The following is a 22,484-nucleotide window of genomic DNA, read 5'->3' on the forward strand; positions in this document are numbered from 1 at the left end:
TGTAGTCAAGTGTAATGTTCCCAATGATTCTTTATTTACCTGGTTCAGTGTCACGCGTGGAGTGAGAACTCAGCATGGAGTCATGTTCATCCTTAAAAATGTCATCTTCTTGCAGACAGCCATGCAAGCCGATGCAACATAAAAAAAACCACTGGCTGACAACATAAAGGAAAATTCTAAGGTGTTCTACAATATATTAAGGGCAAGAGGGTGATCAGGGAAAGAGTAGGACCCATTATAGATCAAAGTGGCAATCGTGTGTGTGCGTGGACCCAGAAGATGTCAGTGAGGTTTTAAATGAGTTTTTTGCATCGGTGTTCACTATGGAGAAGGACAATGTAGGTATAAAAATCGGAGGGGTGGGGGGGGGGGGGGGTGCGCGCACGCTGGCACAGCGGTTAGCACTGCTGCCTCACAGAACCAGGGACCCGGGTTCAATTCCAGCCTTGGGTCACTGCCTGTGTGGAGTCTGCACGTTCGCCCCATGTCTGCGTGGCTTTCCTCTGGATGCTCCAGTTTCCACCCACAGTCCAAAGATGGGCAGGTTAGGTTGATTGGCCATTCCAAAATGCCCCTTAGTGTCAGGGTAAGTACATGGGGTTACAGGGATAGGGCCTGTGTGGGATTGTTGTCAGTGCACGCTTGATAGGCTGAATGGCCTCCTTCTGCACTGTAGGGATTCTATGATTCTATTCTATAAATCCCCAGATCCAGATGAGATGTATCCTAGGCTGCTGTGAGAAGTAAGGAGGGAGATTGCAGCGGCTCTAATAATTTTCAAATCGTCTCTGGTCACAGGAGAGGTGTCAGAGGACTGGTCTAGGCTTCACCCTTACTTAGTCTAAGACCCAAGTCTTTCACTGCAAACTCACTCTCAATTCTTACATCTCATTGCTGAAGGATACATGCTGCTGGTTTCTCTGTGAACTAAGATCCCAGATGTCCCATTGCCCTCGACGTTAAGTATAATTGAATTGAAAGATACTCAAAATAATCCAACTAAGGCAGATGCAATGAGATGTCCCATTCCAATAAGGTCTGGGCCAAGAGGATCCAATTGGATGAAGATTGGTTAAGACTTTATGTTTATCTACCAACAATTGGTCCATACCTGGAATCTGAAATACAGTCTTACAGTATTCCTGTTGGTTGGCTTCCTGACTGGTTGCAGTTGGACACAGAATCATAAGAATGGTTACAGGACATACGGATGTCACTTAATCTGTCATACTCATGCCAGAACTTTAGACTAACTCACTAAGTCCCATTCCCCCATTTTTTTCCCTTCAGATAATTGTTAAGTTCTTTCCCTTCAGATAATTGTTAAGTTCTGTTTTGAAAGCCACAATCGAATCTTCCTCCACCACACTCTCAGCCAGTGCATTCCAGATCCTTACTAATCACTGTGTAAAAATGTTTCCCTCGTTTCGCCATGGCTTCTTTTGCAAATCATCTTAAATTTGTGTCCTCTGGTTCTCGATCCTCCTGCCAAAGGGATCAGTTTCTCCCTATCTATTCCATCCAGGCCCCTCATGATTTTGAATACTTCTGTCTAATCTCCTCGTAATCTTTTTTGCTGTAATGTGAACATCCACAGCTTCTCCAATCTATTTAATTTACGTTCCTCATTCCTGGAATCATTCACATGAATCGTTTCTGCGCCCTCTCTAAAATCTTCATATTCTTCCGAAAGTGGATAGTCAGAAGCTTTTTCCTAGGGTGGAAGAGTCAATTACTAGGAGGCATAGGTTTAAGGTGCGAGGGGCAAGGTTTAAAGGAGATGTATGAGGCAGATGTTTTACACAGAGAGTAGTGGGTGCCTGGAATTCGTTGCTGGGGGAGGTAGTGGAAGCAGATATGGTAGTGACTTTTAAGGGGCGTCTTGACAAGTACATGAATAGGATGGGAATAGAGGGATATGGTCCCCGTAAGGGTAGGGGGTTTTAGTTAAGTCAGGCAGCATGGTCGGTGCAGGCTTGGAGGGCCGAAGGGCCTGTTCCTGTGCTGTAATTTTCTTTGTTCTTTGTGGTGCCCAAAACAGGACATGATATTCCATTAGAGACCAAACCTGTATTTTCTACAGGTTTAGCATAACTTACTTGCTTTTGTAGTCTATGCCCCTGGGTGGCACGGTGGCACAGCACCAGGGATCCGGGTTTGATTCCAGACTCGGGTGACTGACTGTGTGGAGTTTGCACGTTCTCCCCTGTGTCTGTGTGGGTTTATTCTGGCGGCTACTGTTTCCTCCCACACTCCAAAGATGTGCAGGCTAGGCTGATTGGCCATAGTAAATTTCCCTTTAGTATCAGGGGAATTAGCAGGGTAAATACATGAGGTTACGGCGATAGGGTTAGGGTGGGATTCTTGTCAGTAAAGGCCCGATGGGCTGAATGGCTTCCTTCTGCACTGTAGGGATTCTATGATTTACTTATATAGCCTAGTATCCCATGTTTTATTAATCTCTTTCTCAACAACCTTTAGTGATTTGTGTGCATGTACCTCTGCTCCTGCAACCCCTTTAGAATTTTACCCTTTACTTTATATTGCTTCTTCTTATTCCTCTGACCAAAATGAATCACTTCATATTTTTCTGCATTCAATTTAATCTGCCACTTGTCCGCCCATTCCACCAGCCTGTTTATGTCCACTTGAAGGTTTTCACCATTTGTAAATTTTGAAATTGTACCCTGTACGCTCTAAGTTATTAATATATCAGAAAAAAATCAGTGATCAGAAGCTGGCCTGTGGCATGAACTTCAGAATCGTCAGTGTAGTTGTATCAAGGGTCATGGTAACACACTTCTATTTCAATCAGCTTGCAAACAGATGACCTCAAATGCATTTGATGCATTTTTCTCTTTGTATTCTCTCCATGCTGGCTCCTGTAAACTCTACACGTATGATTGCCCTTTGTAATTATCGGAAATGTTGCTCTATAAGCAGTAAAAAGTGCCCTGGAAAATCTCTAACAAATTTCCCTTCTCAACACCAATAGTTGAGGGTTCACGTGGGTGAAGATGTCACCCGAGGCTGGGATTCAGCTGCGTGCACTGCTCGCACGGTGTGTCATTGGGTACAATTATTTGATACATTTGCAAAGGAACCCAAGAAAAGTCTTGACTCTAATTTAGGATTGTCTGCTCAAGCAGAACAGAAAAATGAGGTACAATGTTATCTGGGACGTGCCCAAGAGAGCATTTCACAGCTTGAAAAAGTACATCAGGTGCAGCCTGCATAATATTGTGAGGATGCAACAAGAACTAGGAGAAGGAAAAGAATAACTAAATGTGAAAATAAAGTGCATTTCCAGTAACCTCCATTGTAGTCCTTTGTGAAGATGAAAACAATGGACAAACCAATAGGAAATACAGTTATTTTAAAATTGGAATGAACTGTAGATCTTGGACTGAACAAGTAATAATTCTGTTCAAACAAGTTCAAAAGCTCTCCCCACACAGCGTTTCTGACCAACAAGCCTTTCTCTCCAACAGATGAAGCGAACAGTGAGGCATGATCCTTCACATACAATTCAGATATATAATGCATTCAAAGAGTTTCACGGTGGGAACAAATTATTGATATTCACACAGAGCAGAGACAGAAATCTGCCCATTATCCCAATCAGCTCACACAGTAAATACTCACTTGAAATTCCATCATGGATTTTCTAATCGGCAATGAAATGTATTCTGATCAACCTGAAATCTATAGATTCTCTTTTTTTCATCCAGTGAAATAAACATAACCATGAAATTGATGCTACTGAACATCATAACTTCATCACGACAGTAACAATTACAGTGGCAAGAAATTAATGTGCCAGTATTCACTGGAAGATTATTTTATCATAAAATTACCAGCCATATTCTTTAGGGCAAAAATAATTGGTGTTATCAAATTTCCATTCAATATTTTCTTCACTCATTCCAGAAAAGAACCTTTATCAAATGAGAGAATATTGTAATTACACCACAAAAATAATCACATAAATTGAAAAAGAAACTTCTTATAGCTAACAGAATTCTCTCCAACAAAACCCTATTTTTTTCTCCTCCTGCCATTCAGGTTGCATATTTCAAGGCACACAAGAGGATTCTTTCTCAATTTTCCAACTGAATAGGGTTTTGTCTTGGCTTAGAGTCAGAGAATCCCTACAGTGCAGAAGGAGGCTATTTGGCCCATCTAGTCTGCACCAGCTCTGGCAGAACAACTCACCCAGGCCCTCTCCCCATAATCCCACATGTTTGCTCTGCTAATTCCCCTAACCTACACATCTTGAGACACTGAGGGGCAATTTAGCATGGCCAATCAACCTAACCCACACATCTTTGGACAGTGGGAGGAAACCGGAGCACCCGGAGGAAACCCACTGTATAGCTGAAATCCTATGCGGAGGTGGCTCATCATCCATTTAACAGGGCTGCATCATACTCTGAAAATGGGTCTGCTAAGTGCCTGCAGCTACGTAATAGCTGGTGTGATGTTCACGTTCCTGATGTCATCATGCCAGGAAGCAATAATACAGCAGACAGGTGATCCGAGGAATCAGGAGCCCACCCACCATATTCAAATTGTCAATGAATGGGTACTCGAGCTTATTAACAGCCCAATCAACGGCAGTAATATACTCTGAGTGTGGGAAAAACGGCAAGTGGGGAACTCATTATATTCCTCCCCGTGATTGCTTGTCAGGGTGGCTTTAGAGGCTGCAGTTGGGTTCAGCATTTGACTTCATAGAATCCCTGCAGTGCAGAAGGAGGCCATTCGGCCCATCGAGCCTGCACCGACAATGATCCCACCCAGGCCCTATCCCCATGTATTTACTCTGCTAATCCCCCTGACACTAATGGACAATTTATCATGGCCAATCCACCTAACTCGCACATCTTTGGACTGTGGGAGGAAACCTACGCAGGCACAGGGAGAATGTGCAAACTCCACACAGACACTCACCCGAGGCCAGAATCGAACCCGGGTCCCTGGTACTGTGAAGCAGCAGTGCTAACCACTGAGGGATCTACACTGATCACAACATAAAATATAAGTATTAAAGTACATTATAAAAATTGAAACAAATAGTTCAAATGGGGAAGGAGACATAAAAACAAAATTCAGATGGGAGAGCGTAAGATAGGGGGTTAAAATATCTTTTTGCATGAATTTAAAAATAGTTGTACGTGGGTGCGGGGTGGGTAATTTTAAACACAATGGCTCACGGAGGAAGCTTTCAATAAAAGAGCACGGTGTAAGACACTTGGGGGTGAATATTCAGGTCACCACATTGAGCCATAATGGAGTGCTCGCAGTGTCAAAATGGTGGTCAACGTACTTCTGATTTTTGCCATTGCTGCGTGAGGGACAATGTTCTTTTAGGCCAGCCAACATGGTGGTTTATTGATGAAAATGAAGGATTAGTCCTGGGGAAGCACAGGATGTTTGAAATAAAATGATTTTTTGATGTGGGTGTTGTTGGCAACGTCAGCATTTGTTGCCCATCCCCAATTGCCTTTGAGAGGAAAGTGGGAAGCAGCATTCTTAATAAATGAGTGGCTTGTGAGGCCATTTCAGAGGGCAGGTAGGGACACTTTGCTGAGAGTCTGGAGTCAAAAAGGCCAGACCAGATGTTTCATAGGTTTTCTTCCCTTAAGTACATTAGCAAAACAGATAGGTTTTTAGAACAGGTAGCTTCCTGATCACTATTACTGATAATTGCTTTTATTTCCAGATTTATTTTATTAACTGAATTTAAATTCCGAAACTGCCATGGTAGGATTTAAACTAGTATCTCTGGATTATTAGTCCAGGCCTCTCGATTACAAGTCCAGTAATATAGCCACCATGCTACCATGTCCGATCGGTTGGACAGACCAGTACTGTCAAATAGTAAGCGACAAGCCCAGGGCTCCGCTAGATAATCATGGTGAAGCAAGAGTTAAATGGTGCAATAGGGATGGGAAGTCAAAGGACAGGGCTGGAAGCTGGAAAGGAACATCCAGAGAACACCAAGGAACAGAAACAGAGGCTATGAATGCCAAAGATAAGGGAAGCTGAGAGACAGGAGTGTGGAGGTGCCAAAACACCATCAGAGATGGGGAGGCCTCAAACAAAAATTGGATAGGTTAATGATTACTTAGAGATATTCTCATTATAGATATTAAACATAAGCTTTTAATTATGGGGGTCAATGGCTGAGTAGTATTATCACTGAAACTCAGGTAATGATCTGGGGACCCAATTCTGTCATGGCAGATGGCGGAATTTGAATTCAATCAGAAAATATCTGGAATTAAGATGACCACGAAGCTATGGTTGATGGTCGGAAAAACCCATCTCGCTCACTAATGTCCTTTAGGGAAAGAAATCTGCCGTCCTTAGTCTGGCCTACACGTGACTCCAGAGCCACAGCAATGTGTTTAACTCTTGACTGCCCTCGGGCAATTGGGGATGGGCAATAAATGCTGATGATGTGGAGATGCCGGCGTTGGACTGGGGTAAACACAGTAAGAAGTCTCACAACACCAGGTTAAAGTCCAACAGGTTTATTTGGTAGCAAAAGCCACTAGCTTTCGGAGCGCTGCTCCTTCATCAGGTGAGTGGGATTTCAGTTCACAAACAGGGCATAATCTTTGCTTTAACCTGTGCTTAACCCTCTCTCCACTTATATTGTCTGTACCTTTAAGACTTGATTACCTGTAAAGACTTGCATTCCAACTATTATTTTGTAAATTGAGTTTTGTGTCTTTATATGCCTTGTTTGTGAACTGAAATCCCAGTCACCTGATGAAGGAGCAGCGCTCCAAAAGCTAGTGGCTTTTGCTACCAAATAAACCTGTTGGACTTTAACCTGGTGTTGTGAGACTTCTTACTGCAATAAATGTTGGCCAGCCAGCGACGTCCATGTTCCACAAATAAATAATTTTTAAAAATTCAATTGTGAACAATACCATAAAATAATTTACAAAAAAAAACCATGCAGTGTGTGGAGAATCAAGTTTTTAATTGATGTGCAGATCTGATTACTCCTCATAAAAGAATTGAAACTATGTTTGGTGGATTGGTCAAAATGTAGTACAAATTATTTTTAAACAAGGAGACTTAGATGTTTAGAAAAAGTACTTACCTGGTGCAAACATGAACACTGGGTTCAGATGATACTTTTGGAATGTAGGATTCCGTTAATCCTTACCTATTGAAACTGCTAATCAATGATGCCTGGCTCTCAACGGGTGATCCAAAACTTTATTATCTTTTAAGAAAATAAACACCCTCCGCCCGCATCCTGTTAAAAGGTTTGTAATCTATGTAACTAACATGAGTGACAGTCATTGTCATGCTGACTTGGACTTCTCACGATGTAGCTTGGAAACAAACTAGATGCTGTATATTAGTCTGAATCCATTTTCATTGCAATATCATAGAAATCATAGAAACTCTACAGTACAGAAAGAGGCCATTCGGCCCATCGAGTCTGCACCGACCACAATCCCACCCAGGCCCGACCCCCATATCCCTACATATTTACCCACTAATCCCTCTAACCTACGCATCTCAGGACACTAAGGGCAATTTTTAGCATGGCCAGTCAACCTAACCCGCACATCTTTGGATTGTGGGAGGAAACCGGAGTACCTGGAGGAAACCCACGCAGACACGAGGAGAATGTGCAAACTCCACACAGACAGTGACCCAAGCCGGGAATCGAACCCAGGTCCCTGGAGCTGTGAAGCAGCAGTGCTAATCACTGTGCTACCGTGCCGCCCTATATCTTGGAACATACAATTTTCTGTAGTGCACTTTCCCCCTTAGTAGAGTGAAGAGGAGTTCAGTAACATCACAAAACACAGAATTACGATTAAATCAAACCTCAAATAGTAACAAAGCATTGATCCAGCAATTTCATGCAGCGTTCAGTTTTATTTCTTGTAATACGTTTGGGACTATCACTAATGCAAAATCAGCAAACCTATGCTATGTTACAAGTGAAGAATTTGTCCATCAGAACAGAAAATAAATTCAAGGAAAAGTATTTTCAATTTTTTTTTATTATGTTGAAGCTTCAAAATTGTTTTACATAGGCCCAAGGTAAACACAGAATTTATGTGAGCTGTTCTTTAATGATACAAATCTAAACATTTCAGTGTAAAATACTTCTTTGTGCAATCATCTGACTGCCCCTGTCAGATATGTATTTACAGATGTGACAACTTTACAGTTTTATGAATTACGTGGCAAGACACAAATGGAACAAATGAGTAAAAAAATAAGGTAATCACAGAACCCTCGTCCAAAATATGAGACAAAAACTGGGGCTTCCATCAATCCTTAATACAGAATTACTTAAATGCATTTCCAATATAGGTTAGAACTAAAATCCCATAGATCAGTGCAATTCAACACAAACGTTACATATAAAGAACAGCTTCTGTTTACATAGTGGGGAAAAATCCGAGTTCATTGTCTATTATAATTCCACTAGGAGATTTCCTCCAAATATGAAAACTGGAATCAGATACTTTACTGAACCAAGTGTCCCATGTCAGCCTAGCTGCATGTTCTTTAATTACAGCATGTCTCAATTTAAAAAAAAACACAGAATTTATTGACGGGGCTGAACCGTAATGTGACAAAACTCAGCCACCCAAACCTGCCCAAAAAGAAAACACAAATTCACTTTATTCTTCTACCCTGTGTCCTTCACCATTACTTACCTATCATTTCAATCAAGTGTTTATCAAAGTTACTTACATAATGAACACCAACAGTGACTGCACAATCTGCTTCCCATGCTCAAATGTATTTTCTTTTTGTCTGTAGCGTACAGTTGTCCCAGTAAACTTACACCAAAATGGATTTGCTTAATAGAAATTGTTTTTTAAAAAAAATGTAGTTATGTGCAGTTTTCCCTTAGATATCTGCAATAAATAACATTTTTACAAATGCTCTACCGTGCTGTGATTCAACAGCACATCAATGAAGTATTTTTTGCATTCCCTACTAAGATTGAAATGTAAACACAGAATCCAGGAATATTATAAATTGCAACCCTTGTATATTTTTTTCAAATTATTAGCATACTATTGATTTCTAATTATTGCTCCAGCACCACTGTAACATGCAAGTAACAATGAATCAAACTGCCCACAGCGGTATTATTCCATATAACCTCTGCAGAATAAAAATAACTGGAGACTTCAGGGATGGTTACAAATGCATCCACATTTACACATTTCGTTCCTCCCCCTTCACAGTTATCAAAGTCGCAGTACCACATATATCAAAAACATTCATTCCTCTGTTAACATATTTGCATTAATACTTTGACAATCTTAAAATCTGACAGTTATTCAAACAACAATCAATTGCCATCAGCATTTGCCTAAAATGGAAATAACATTTCTGTGGTAATTTAGCATTTTAAATTTTATTTCCATAATCGTATTCACAAATATGGCTAATGATTTGAAAATGTAATAAATCAAATTGACAGCATGGAAGACAAGTGTAACCCTCATCCACTGGTACAGGACCCATCACTGACTTTGTATGCAGAGATGACAGGGCACATGTTTTAATATTCTTATGCTGTTGCCCCTACAAAAACTGAGGCTGCCGAGTGGCTTTAAACTAAAGCCATATCAAAAGGGGGGAAAAAGATGAAAGAATAAACAAGTGCAGTTTTTAAAAAATATCTTTTATACACAAGTTCCTTGATGTGTAGGAGGAAGTTGTTTTCTGTTCCTAACTGCTGAGGTCTTCTCTTTGCACTCACTTGGTTTTTGTTGAGAAATATCTATAAGTGCACTGGCTATGGCAAGACCTGCAGATACAAAAATGAAAAATGATTTACTTGGAGCTCCATTAGGCTTTGCTACATGTTGGTCGCCTCTCTGCACAGCACCACAGTAAAAAGACCATTCCCTCCAACTTCGATACAGCATATTCAACATGGCAATGCTGTTTGATTTCCATTAAATCAGGTCACTATAAAAGATCATTTTTCAAAATGTCACATAAATCATCTTATGGAATTCATTTATTGTGTTCTCCAGTGCAGTACTGTTCCTAGTTATCAAAGCAATACAATTAAGTGAGGAACAATTCATTACTCAAAACCTGAGGTCTAAAGGAATTTCATTAACTACGTCAAGATGATTCACAGAAGCACCGGTCAAATAAATTTTAAATGAAGATCAAGTTTAAACCTTCTGTACAAATACAGTGCTTCAAATGTTCATTACAGTGTGTACATTCTTTCAGGGTTTAAATTTCATATGGTCTGAAAGCACCTCATGTTATAAACTCATTTGGAATGCTTTGAAGTATTTTAGTATCTACTTTTCAGACAGGCTACAGAGATTTTCTTTTAAATACAGAAGTGAATGCAAAGCTACAGAGATTGGTTACCTGATGAAATGTCACATGGGTAACAAAATACTTCACCAAAATTAGTATCAGGAATATCTTTCTGCATGCAATACTGCTTAAGATATGTCTGATATTTTTTTGAAGAGCAAGTTAGACATTTAAACAAACTTAATGCAACACCACGATTCAGTATAGTTCTTCTCTCATGAATGTTGCATGAGCAAAATAATTCCTCCTGGCTTTCCTGTATATACATGAAGAAGTTGCAGTATGCTGTACTTGTACATCATTCAAATATTCCAATCAATCCCACAGGATTCAAGTTTAATTACATAAAGTAGTTCTGATTAACTGATTTCTTCCCTAATACAAATATGCAAATCAATGTGTTCAATCCAATTGTTTTTTAATACTCAATGGGCTCATAAAACCTTTAGCAAAAATGCCATGAAAATCTGTAATTCCATTTCCTTCTAACTACGATTAAAGCCATTCAGTCCGACGAGTCTATGTTGGCGTCCACATAAACCTCCTCCTCCCATCTCCTTCATCTCACCCTAACAACATATCTTTCTATTCTTTCCTCACTCATGTAGCTTTCCCTTAAATGCATTTATGCTATTTGCCCCCACTGGACCACAGTTCATAATGTAAACACTCTCTGAGTAAAGATATTTCACCTGAATTCATTATTAGATTTATTAGTAACTAATTTACATTTATGATCCTACAATAAATCCTACAGTAAAGGAACAGTGCTTTTTTGCACAAAATAAAGTAAAATTAAACCCATAATTGAACGCAAACAGCTTCCAACTGGGATAATACATCAATGGACCCATTCAGGGGCCTGCTTTATAAAAAGGCTCGGTATACGAGCTCCACCTGGTAAAGTCATTACCAATCACCAGGAAACTCATATTCTATAAGTCCTACAGGGAGGTCAATCAGCGATTCCCCATCCAATTCCTGAGGATTTTCATAGATTCCCAGTTTTGAATTTCCCACCAAGTGAAAACATTTTCTTAACATCTACCCTATCACACCCCTTCTTCACAACTTTACAAATGTTATCCTTCAGCCTTCACTTTCCAGAGAACTTCAAGACATTCTTGCTTATTTGAAAGCAATCTTGTTTTACAATCACATATATATCAATACATATTGGCCAAATTGTCTGAACCACAATTTTTAGACCTTCATTATTCTAATTTATTTACCAATTAGAATTAATTCAAAACATGCACAAGTCAAAGTGGGAACCAAGTTTAATATGTGGCATCTGCCTTTTGCTAACTCTGCAGCTCAACTTTCAAATCAGGTTTCCAGTAAATCATGGCCCAAGCCTTCTGGTTTCTATATTGTCGAAGACACAATGAAGATGCATAGCACGACCCTGCGGAAGGCCTGAAACACTGATCTATGTGGGAAATGCCCTGGAAGTTCCACTTCTAATGAGCAATTTCCCAGCTTCCCTGCACTCTCAATGAATGCCTCCGACTCAGAGACATTGGACAGTTCCGCAGTATTTACCCGAATAGCAAATGTCAGACAGAAAAAAACCCAGTCTAACTCCAAGATAACCACAGAACTAACCTCCTCAATCACTCACACTAAACCATCGACCCAGCCCCCTGACATCCAACTACCCCCTGACTCCGTGGCTACCACTTCACCCAACTGCCACTTCAATTACCTACCACCTACCCACTTCTTCAACTCACCTGCCTGCCATCTCAGCCACATACCCCATTAACCCGCCTCACACTCCTGATACCTCACCCACTGCCATCTCTTCTACTCACCCACCTGCCATCTCAGCCACCTCCCCAATTACCCACCTCACCCCCTGCCACCTCGCCCAAATCATCTCTCCCATCCACCTGCCACCCTACCCACTTACATCACCCAGCTACCCATCCTACTAAATCACTCATTCATCCACTCACCCATTCACCAACACTCAAACAGGACCTTTAAACTTATGTTTCAAATAACTATCTGATAAGTCAACCTTTAGGTAACTATTGTATTCACCATGCTTCTATGAATGCCATATTCAGAATTAGATTTTTCTTAGTGTGGATTTTAATACTTGTTGCAGTTGCAAATAAAAAACTTAGAAAATCAGTAATCCTCTGACAATATTTTCTTATTCTTTACAGTAGAAATTAACTGATAAAAATCAAGGTCAGAAGTATCAGTCTAGTGACTAAATACAGATTGAGCAAAATATAGAATTTTCCTTTTAAAAATTCTGCTCCTCACTCGAATGGCATTTGGTCGCCAGAAATGTTCAGAAGGGTGCTAAGGTTTCTTGTTCCTGCAGTATATTCTCTGAAGCTACTGAATCAATTGAAAGAGAATGTTGCAGTCCACAGGTATAAATGCCAAAGCTCAGTGTTGCAGTAATAAATCGAGATAGGTCATTATAACGGTAGTTATAAAAAAGACTTGCATTTATATGACCCTGCCTGACCTGATGAGTACTTCCAGCATTTTCAGTTTATATTTCAAACTTCCAACACCTGCAGTATTTTATCTTTTGTCTTTACGTGGTGGCTTTTAACGTAGAACAGTACAGCACAGGAACAGACCCTTCAGCTCATGATGTTGTGCCGAACATAACGCCAAATTAAACTAATCCCCTCTGCCTGCACTTGGTCCCTATCCCGCTATTACTTGCACATTCGTGTGCTCATCTGAAAGTCCCTTAAATGCCGCTATCGTATCTACCTATACCACCACCCCGGCAACGCGTTCCAGGCGCCTACCACTCTGTGTAAAAAACTTGCCCCTCACATCTCCATTGAACTTTCCCCCTCTCACCTGAAATGCATGTCCCCTTTTGCATCCTCAGTATGTCATAAAGCATTTTAGGCCAATATAAAGTACTTTTTATAGCTACTCACTGTCTCCATATTGGTAAACATGTCCACAGCCAACAAACAAAATATGCCATAAGTGTGTTGTTTTTTGGTGATGCTTGTTCAAATATAGAGTCATAGAGATTTACAGCATGGAAACAGACCCTTCGGCCCAACTTGTCCATGCCCTTTTTTAAAAACCACTAGGCTACTCCCAATTGCCTGCATTTGGCCCATATCCCTCTATACCCATCTTACCCATATAACTGTCTAAATGCTTTTTAAAAGACAAAATTGTACCCGCCTCTACTATTACCTCTGGCAGCATGTTCCAGACACTCACCATCCTCTGTGTGAAAAAACTGCTCCTCTAGACCCTTTTGTATCTCTGCCCTCTCATCTTAAACCTATGCCCTCTAGTTTTGGACTCCCCTACCTTTGGGAAAAGGTCCTGACTACCTAGCTGACCTATGTCCCTCATTATTTTATAGACCTCTATAAGATCACCCCTAAGCCTAGGCTCCAGGGAAAAAAGTCCCAGTCTATCCAGCCTCTCCTTATAACTCAAACTATCAAGTCCCGTTAGCATCCTAGTAAATCTTATCTGCACTCTTTCTAGTTTAATAATATCCTTTCTATAATAGGGTGACCAGAACTGTACACAAATATATTTGATTGATGTGACAGAATTGTATACGATTTAAAGTTATTGGGTCAATTTTCATGTTGCAAATTGGTCAGATCGTGGGCATGTCTTTCTGATGGCAGTGCTGAGAGGTCCAAATCCTTTTGACGGTGACTCAAATCACATGAGCAGGTGGCTGTCTGCGAGGAGCATTGATTGGCAGCTCATCACTTTGAAGAATGGGTTTTCTTGGAGCTTTGATGTCTATTTAAACCAAAACATGCATAAAACTGGAAAACACAAATTGGTTCGAGTTTCTGTTACACGGCCCTTGCAAGAACTCCCAGATTCAATGGCACACCATTTGGAAGGCCTGGCGACAGGCCCTCTTCCCCACATTTAGCAGATAGATGTCCAAACAGATGATGCAGCAAGCTTGAAAGGATGTAGCTGTGAATGCCAGAAACATTATCCCCAGGACATGTGCATAGTGCCAGAAATTCAATGACTGCACTGAGATAGCAAAGAATGATTTGTCTTATTCATTAGGATACATAACTGGCCAAACCATATCTCCCTGTCCTACCCACCAGCACACCAAACATTTCCTCTGCTTTATATGGTTCTCAGGCAATCTTAACAAAACCAACTGTCCTTCTCTTTATAATTACTCTGTCACTGCTTCCTCAGAACAAGTATCACCGGCGTTCTGCCTGAAAAACATGGTAATAACTGGGAAAGATTTCACTCTTCTGCTAACTACTTTCACATGGGAACCACTTGCTTGCACATAACTTCTCCAGCATGCTCACCATATGAAGCTGACCCATATCCCTGCACAACATTTCAGAAAACAAAAAGTGAAATACCGCAGATGCTGGAAATCTGAAATAAAAATAGAAAATGATAGAAACGCTTGGCAAGTTAGGTAGAATCTGGTCTTTGCATCACCCTTCATTAAAGCCACTCTTATGCTTCTGACGAAACCTGACCTTTCCCTTTCTCCTTCTCCACACATACTGTCTGATCTTTTGAGCACATACAGCTTTCTACTGTGTTTATAAGAACCACACACTAACTCATTCCATGTAGGACAAGTACAACACGGACAGCAAGGCTTCATGCAAGCCCTTGCTTAGATGGCAAAGGTACCCTGGAGGTCATGGCCAGGGACAGCAGAATGTTGATGAAGGTAATGCTGAAATTCAAGTACAGCAGGGAATCTGTCTATGTTAACCTTATTGTTTACCTTTCCTCAAGCAATTATATATACTGGCAACCTGGTGCTCTACTGTGTGCTGCTCCTCATCATCTACTGCATAACATTCCCATTTGTTGCTGATGTCTCTCTGCTGTTCTCAGATCCATCCGCCTCTATGTGAAATCCCAACCATAGTCCCACATTTTTACAATGTGTTAACTAAGCAGCGCCAAATATGAGGAACAGCTGAAGGAAATGAAGACTGCAATTAGTTCAGCCAAAAGGGTAATGGAAATCAGAATTATAGACAATTGCTGGAATCAAACCTGGGTCCCTGGCACGGTGAGGCAGCAGTGCTAACCACTGTGCCACCATGCTGCCCCAAATTTATAAAAAAATTTCAGTAATGTAAAGATCAGAGAACTGGCAAAGATTGTATTGGATCCTGAGGGATGTTCAAAGAAAGGTTACAAAACTCATAGAATTGAATGATGTTAATAATAAAACTAGTAATATCAGTATATTCTTTTAGGCACAGCAGAATTAAGAACTAGAAAATAGATCACCTAATCAGCTGCCTCTGCTACTTTCCTTCCTTCCACTAGCCCAATCGGCAAGCTATAGGGAAACTTGGGGAAATAAATAATGATGTCTTGAGGAGTGTACATATTACAGAGGAGGCGGTGCTGGAAGTCTTAAAACGCATCAAGGTAGATAAATGCCCAGGACCTGATGAAGTGTATCCCAGGACATTGTGGGAGGCTAGGGAGGAAATTGCAGGTCCCCTAGCCAATCATCGATAGTCACAAGTGAGGTGCCTGAAGATTGGAGAGTGGTAAATGTTGTGCCTTTGTTTAAAAAGGGCTGCAGGGAAAAGCCTGGGAACTACAGGCCAGTGAGCTTCACATCTGTGGGGTGGGGAAATTATTGGAAGGTATTTTGAGACAGGATGTACAGGCATTTAAAGACACAAGTACTGATTAGGGACAGTCAGCAGGGCTTTGTGAGTGGAAAATCATGTCTCACAAATTTGATTGAGTGTTTTGAAGGGGTAACCAAGAAAGTAGATGAGGGCAGTGCAGTTGATGTTGTCTACATGGACTTTAGCAAGGCCTCTGACAAGGTACCGCATGGTAGGTTGTTGCATAAGGTTAACTCTCACGGGATCCAGGGTGAGGTATCTAAATGGATACAAAATTGGCTTCATAGAAAATCATAGAAATCATAGAAACCCTACAGTACAGAAAGAGGCCATTCGGCCCATCGAGTCTGCACCGACCACAATCCCACCCAGGCCTTACCCCCATATCCCTACATATTTGCCCACTAATCCCTCTAACCTACACATTCTTGACAGAAGCCAGAGGGTGGTTGTAGAGAATTGTTTTTCAAAGTGGAGGCCTGTGACCAGCGGTGTGCCTCAGGGATCAGTGCTGGCTCCACTGTTATTTGTCATTTATATTAATGATTTGGATGAGAATATAGGAGGCATCGTTAGTAAATTTGCAGATGACGCTAAGATTGGTGGCATAGTGGACAGTGAAGAAAGTTATCTCCAATTACAACGGGATCTTGATCAATTGGGCCAGTGGGCTGACGAATGGCAGATGGAGTTTAATTTAGACAAATGCGAGGTGATACATTTTGATAGATTGAACCAGGGCAGGACTTACTCAGTTAATGGTAGGGCGTTGGGGAGAGTTACAGAACAAAGAGATCTCGGGGTACATGTTCATAGCTCCTTGAAAGTGGAGTCACAGGTGGACAGAGTGGTGAAGGCGGCATTTGGCATGCTTGGTTTCATCGATCAGAATATTGAATACAGGAGTTGAAATGTCTTGTTGAAGTTGTACAAGACATTGGTAAAGCCACACTTGGAATACCGTGTGCAGTTCTGGTCACCCTATTATAGAAAGGGTATTATTAAACTAGAAAGAGTGCAGAAAAGATTTACTAGGATGCTACCGGGACTTGATGGATTGAGTTATAAGGAGAGGCTGGATAGACCGGGACTTTTTTCTCTGGAGCGTAGGAGGCTGAGGGGTGACCTTATAGAGGTCTATAAAATAATGAGGGGCACAGATCAGCTAAATAGTCAATATCTTTTTCCAAAGGTAGGGGAGTCTAAAATTAGAGGGCATAGGTTTAAGGTGAGAGGGCAGAGATACAAAAGTGTCCAGAGGGGCAATTTTTTCACACAGAGGGTGGTGAGTGTCTGGAACAAGCTGCTAGGGGTAGTAGTAAAGGAGGGTACAATTTTGTCTTTTAAAAAGCATTTAGATAGTTACATGGGTACGATGGGTATAGAGGGATATGGGCCAAATGCGGGCAATTGGGATTAGCTTAGGGGTTTAAAAAGAAAGGGCGGCATGGACAAGTTGGGCCGAAGGGCCTGTTTCCATGCTGTAAACCTCTATTATTCTATCCTCCAAAGCTCCCCCTGCCCTAGCTCTAAAAGTAGAAATCTCTAGTTTCCCTCCTATTGCTCCTTATGCCCTCTCTGAGCTCATCTGGTCCACAAAGCCCATTTCCTGCTCTCTTGACCTTGTTACCCCCAATTGCTGACCATCCACCTACCTTTTTGTCTCTCATGTCAGCTAATATTGTTCGGTTCCATTCCTGTCTCCTTCATCGCCCTCTCCTCAAAAAAACAATTTTTGACCACTCTATCCTTATAAACTATCTCCTCATCTCCAACCTCCCTTTCCTCTTCAAAGTCCTTGTATGTATTGTTGCACTGCCCATCATGTCAACATGCTCCTGGAGTGGAATTCTCCCATGGTCCTGCCCATGGGTTCAATGGTGGGTGGGGGGTGGATTTGACAAGAGTGCGAAAATCTGCTTCATGCCACCATGAATTTCTTGCTATATCTACCACTGGAGCCCACCATGGTGGTTCAGGACACCCGCTGAAGGCTGCTGTGAAAGTGATTTGCATCGCCCAGTAATGGGATGTAAGTGAAACTGACCAAAATCTTCCACCCATTCGTAACCCTCTGTAATACCAGCGGGAAAACACTCTGGTGAAAAGCACGTTTAGAACAACGTAGCGTGCAATTGCCAGGACTTACCTAAACAATGGCTGGGGCTGCCCCTGGAGTTCAGAATGAAGCCTACCAGCTAGCAGGGTGGGGGGAGGGGGTCGTCTTGGAGATTCATATTCTTTCTCAGGAGGTCTATCTTTCGGCCTTACATACTGAGTAGTGACGTTGGGCATCTTTTCAATGTAGTACCTGGATACAACGGTGGACTATGTGTCATCAGGCCTACCCCACCACGGAATACAACGCAAAACGCCTGCTTGCATAATTAATGAGATCGGGGCTGGAAGACATGGTGTGGCTTCCCGCTCGCCTCCACAGCTGGAAGCACACCATGTTCCCACCCCCACCACAGGGCTTGGTCCAGATGGAAGAATTCCACCCTTTGCTGGATCCCAGACCCTTTCTGGCACATTCCCAGTCTGGTGTTGGCAATTAATTCTTTAGCTCCACCCACAGGTTTAAGCAATGAAACAAATATACGAAAAATCAGTTTTCAGACCAACACAATCAAATGCAGATTACACAAACCAATCAACAGGACATCTTTTCCACTTTTTTGCCAAAGACCTTATTTTAAATTAAATCATTCTGAACAACAAAAATGTCAAGTCATTTCTTAGAAATCAAGTTAACTCCTTTTTCCAAGTACAGAAATTGTCTTTGAGATAGGAAAGTTTCTTTGATCTGCAATAGATCTACAAATCTGATATTGTGGTTCTATATAATCAACTTGGTGAGGCGGATATCAACATTCTCATAGAAAATGGAAATGTATTCTCATAATCACTGTCCTCAAAAGATCCTGGCCTACTCACTACATTCCATTTGGTCTTGTCATCCAACAGATAAGCACTGGTACTCAGCAACTGTTTGAATGACTTTGGACCTGGTGGGGATAATGTAGGTTTGTGGTTGCAATTTGACCATTTGACTCAAACCCAATTTCCAACCACAAGTTCTTTTGTGCATGGTCATCCATCAAAATATGCCTTTGCTTTACCTTGTTACATTGCAATTTCATCTGTTTTCATTCTGACATTCTCATTAACTGGTGGTGACAGTTTTAGAATGAGCAGTGGCATGTGGAAGTTATGACCTAACATAAGTTCAGCTGCTGCCTTCATATGTTTATCATAAGCTTCCTTTCTGACTAAAGGCTTGTTACATTCTGAGCACTTGGTAAGGGTTTTCCCATGTGTGTTCTAATATGCAGCTTCAATCCATCATTCTTGATGAAAGTTTTGTCACAGCAGGGACACTGGCAGGGCATTCACCAAATATGCACACATAATGAACCATTGCTGGTAGATGTTTGGCCACAATATGAACAAAACTTCTCCTTTTCTCCAGCGTGCATCTTTTTAGGACTCTTAAGCACATAGAGAGAGTCACTAAGGCTTTATCACATAAGACCATAAGAAATAAGAACACGAGTAGGCTGTTCGGCCCTCAAGCCTACTCCACTATTCAATAGGATCATGGCTGATCCAAACTTTGTCACATCCACGTTCCTCTCCTTTCCCCATAACACTTGATTCTCTTACATTTTTAGGTTCTCAAGAATCTCAGCCTTAAATATACACAAGGACTCTGCCCCTCAGCTCTCTGTGGCAAGGAGTTCCAAAAACTGACAACCCTCAGAGAAGAAATTTCTCCTCATCTCAATCTTAAAGTGGCGCCCCTTTATTCGAAGGCTAAGTCCTCTGGTTCTAGATTCTCCCATGAGGGGGAAACATCCTCTCAGCATTTACCCTGTCAAGTCCCTTACGAATCCTAAATGTTTCAATGAGATCACCTCTCATTCATCTAAATTCCAATGAGTAGAATCCCAACCTGTTTAACCTTTCTTCTTAAGACAATCCCTCCATTCTGGGGATAATCCGAGTGAATCTACTCTGAACTGCTTCCAATTAAATTTAGTTCCTTAAATAAGAGGACCAAAACTGTTCACAGTAACCAGATATGGTCTCACCAGTACCCTGTACAGTTGCAGCAAGACTTCACTACTCTTATTCCCCAACCTCTTTGAAATATGGGCCAAACATTTGGTTTGGTCATCACACTTTCCTTTGGCAAAAGAGCACTTACTGCTGTATCAAATGTAGATACATCTTCCGAGCTGCTTGAATATTCACTGGCCTTCTGCTCCAAGACAATGCACAAATTTTGTTTTCTTGCGGACTGCTCATACATCTGGACTGTCCACCCCTACAGCAAAGCAAGTAGGACTTGAACCTGAAAGTGATTGCTCCCACAACATTGGAGGGTCTCCAGTTGGAAATGGTTTGGAGTTGGTAAAGCTAAACTTTTCCCAACCATCCTCGTTGCCAACTTTTGTCATGTATTTACCGAGTTGCTATGTCTTTTATTTATCTCAGAATAATGCAGAAATGACTAGTTCTAAATCTTAATTCACAATACTTCAAAGCATCTTAGAACTTACACAAGTTTCAACATGCACGCTAGGTCCCAGATCCTGTCCTGAACATTCCTAGTCTGGTGTCAGTTCTTACTTCCCTATCTCGATCCACAGGCTTGACAATCAAGCAAGTGTACAGGTACCAAACTACCACAATCAAACACAGATTAAACAAATCATTGGACACTTCACTCACCACCACCAAGACCAGCTATTTCCAACTCCGTAGCATAATCCGACCCTCCCTCTATCTCAAGTTTTTTTGCTGCTGAAAACCTAAACTACGCTTTGTTACCTCTCGTCATGACTATTTCAATGCAGTCCTGGCCAGCATAGCCTTCAAAACCATGATGCCATCACAAACTCTGCTGCCTGTGGTATAACTTGTACCATGTCATGTTCACCATCACACTGTCCTCACTGGCTATTTCCAGTTGACAACACTGTGATTCTAAAATTCTCATCCTTCTTTTGAAATCCTTCCATACTCTCACCCTTTCCAATCTCTATAATCACCTTCTGAGATATCTAACCTCCGAATCTTGAGCATCACAATTTTAATCACTCCATTATTGGATGGCCATGCCGTTAGATGTCAAGAATTGCCTTTCTAAAGCTCTTTGTTCCTCTACCTCTTTTCATTCCTTCAAGACGCACTGGAAAACATATCCCTTCAACCAAATTTTTGGTCCTCTACCCTGTTATTTCCTTATGTGGCTCTGTGATATATTTTATAAAACTTCTGTGAAGTGCTCTGGGGTGCTATGTTAGAGGTGCTATATAAATAAAAGTTGTTGTTGCTTGAATGGAGTTCCTAACAGAAAGTGAAAGCTTGATGAGAAATAATTGAGCTTTTGAAGTGAGAAGTTTCTTTTCACATTGGTTCATCATATGAATTATCTGCTGGGGGTGAGATTATCTTATCCCTAAGCTCTCCTCTTCCCATCATAGAATCCCTACAGTGCAGAAGGAAGCCATTCGGCCCATCGAGTCTGCACCAACCACAATCCCAGCCGGGCCCTATTCCCGTAACCCTACATATTTACCCTGCTCATTCCCCTGACACTGAGGATCAATTTAGCATGGCCAATCAACTTAAGCCACACATCTTTAAACTGTGGGAGGAAACCGGAGCCCCCGGAGGAGACCCACACAGACTCGGGGAGAATGTGCAAACTCCACGCAGACAGTCACCAGAGGCTGGAATTGAACCCGGGTCCCTGGCGCTGTGAGGCAGCAGTGCTAACCACTGTGCCACCGTGCTGTCCCTAGAAAGAAATGTCTCCATGGGGAGGAAAGGAGAAAGTAACTGATTATCGGGTGGCCATTTATTATTGTCACATCAAACTCTTACTTACTGAAGAAACTTGTTCACAAGTCAATATTGTCCTCGTAAAAGTGTTAAAATGTCCTAAAAGCTTTTAATGATGTTTGCATTTGTCAGGTGACACGATGATCTCAACATCAACATCACTGTTAAGTATAATCAATAGTAACTGTAAAACTCTGATAGGGAGTACTTAGGGGGTTGCTGGTCTGCAGTTTTTACAGGTAGGAGCATCCAAATGGTGTGAAGTTTCTTACAAATAATGTATCTGAATAAGCTAAGTAGTATAAATGGTCTTTCATATAAATATAAGTATATAAAATGTCAAGATGTCAAGTAATGTACCTTGCACCAATTTCAGCAGTCAATATTTGTTAAAGACAGAGGTTGATCCCAGAGAGGTTCAATGTATTGAACTACGTGTTTTCTTCCGTTTCTGAAAGGACCTTGCACTTTTGAAATCAGAGAAAGAGTTCTTTCTAAAGCCACTTTGACAATACAATCCATTTCTGCCAGAGTTGGCAACAGTACATTAAGACATTTATTTTTGTTTTAGTTAGAAAACTTTACTGTTAATTTACTTGCATTTGTGCAAGCACAGTCCTTAATTAAATTATTAGGATTTTCAACACAATA

The 22,484-nt window shown here is 41.3% G+C and overlaps 1 protein-coding gene across 1 annotated transcript in view; it reads right to left on the reverse strand.

The window, feature by feature from the left end:
* Positions 1 to 8,045: 8,045 nt before the first annotated feature.
* The window catches only part of atrnl1b (attractin-like 1b), an 887,738-nt gene continuing 873,299 nt past the window's right edge, over positions 8,046 to 22,484 (reverse strand). Inside the window, exon 29 of the mRNA XM_078223252.1 lies at positions 8,046 to 9,817. Coding sequence (XP_078079378.1) covers positions 9,693 to 9,817 — 125 coding nt within the window. The 3' untranslated portion in view covers positions 8,046 to 9,692. The remainder of the gene's footprint in view (positions 9,818 to 22,484) is intronic.

The sequence above is a fragment of the Mustelus asterias genome, chromosome 11, assembly GCF_964213995.1.
Source record: "Mustelus asterias chromosome 11, sMusAst1.hap1.1, whole genome shotgun sequence".
Taxonomy (NCBI): Eukaryota; Metazoa; Chordata; class Chondrichthyes; order Carcharhiniformes; family Triakidae; genus Mustelus; species Mustelus asterias.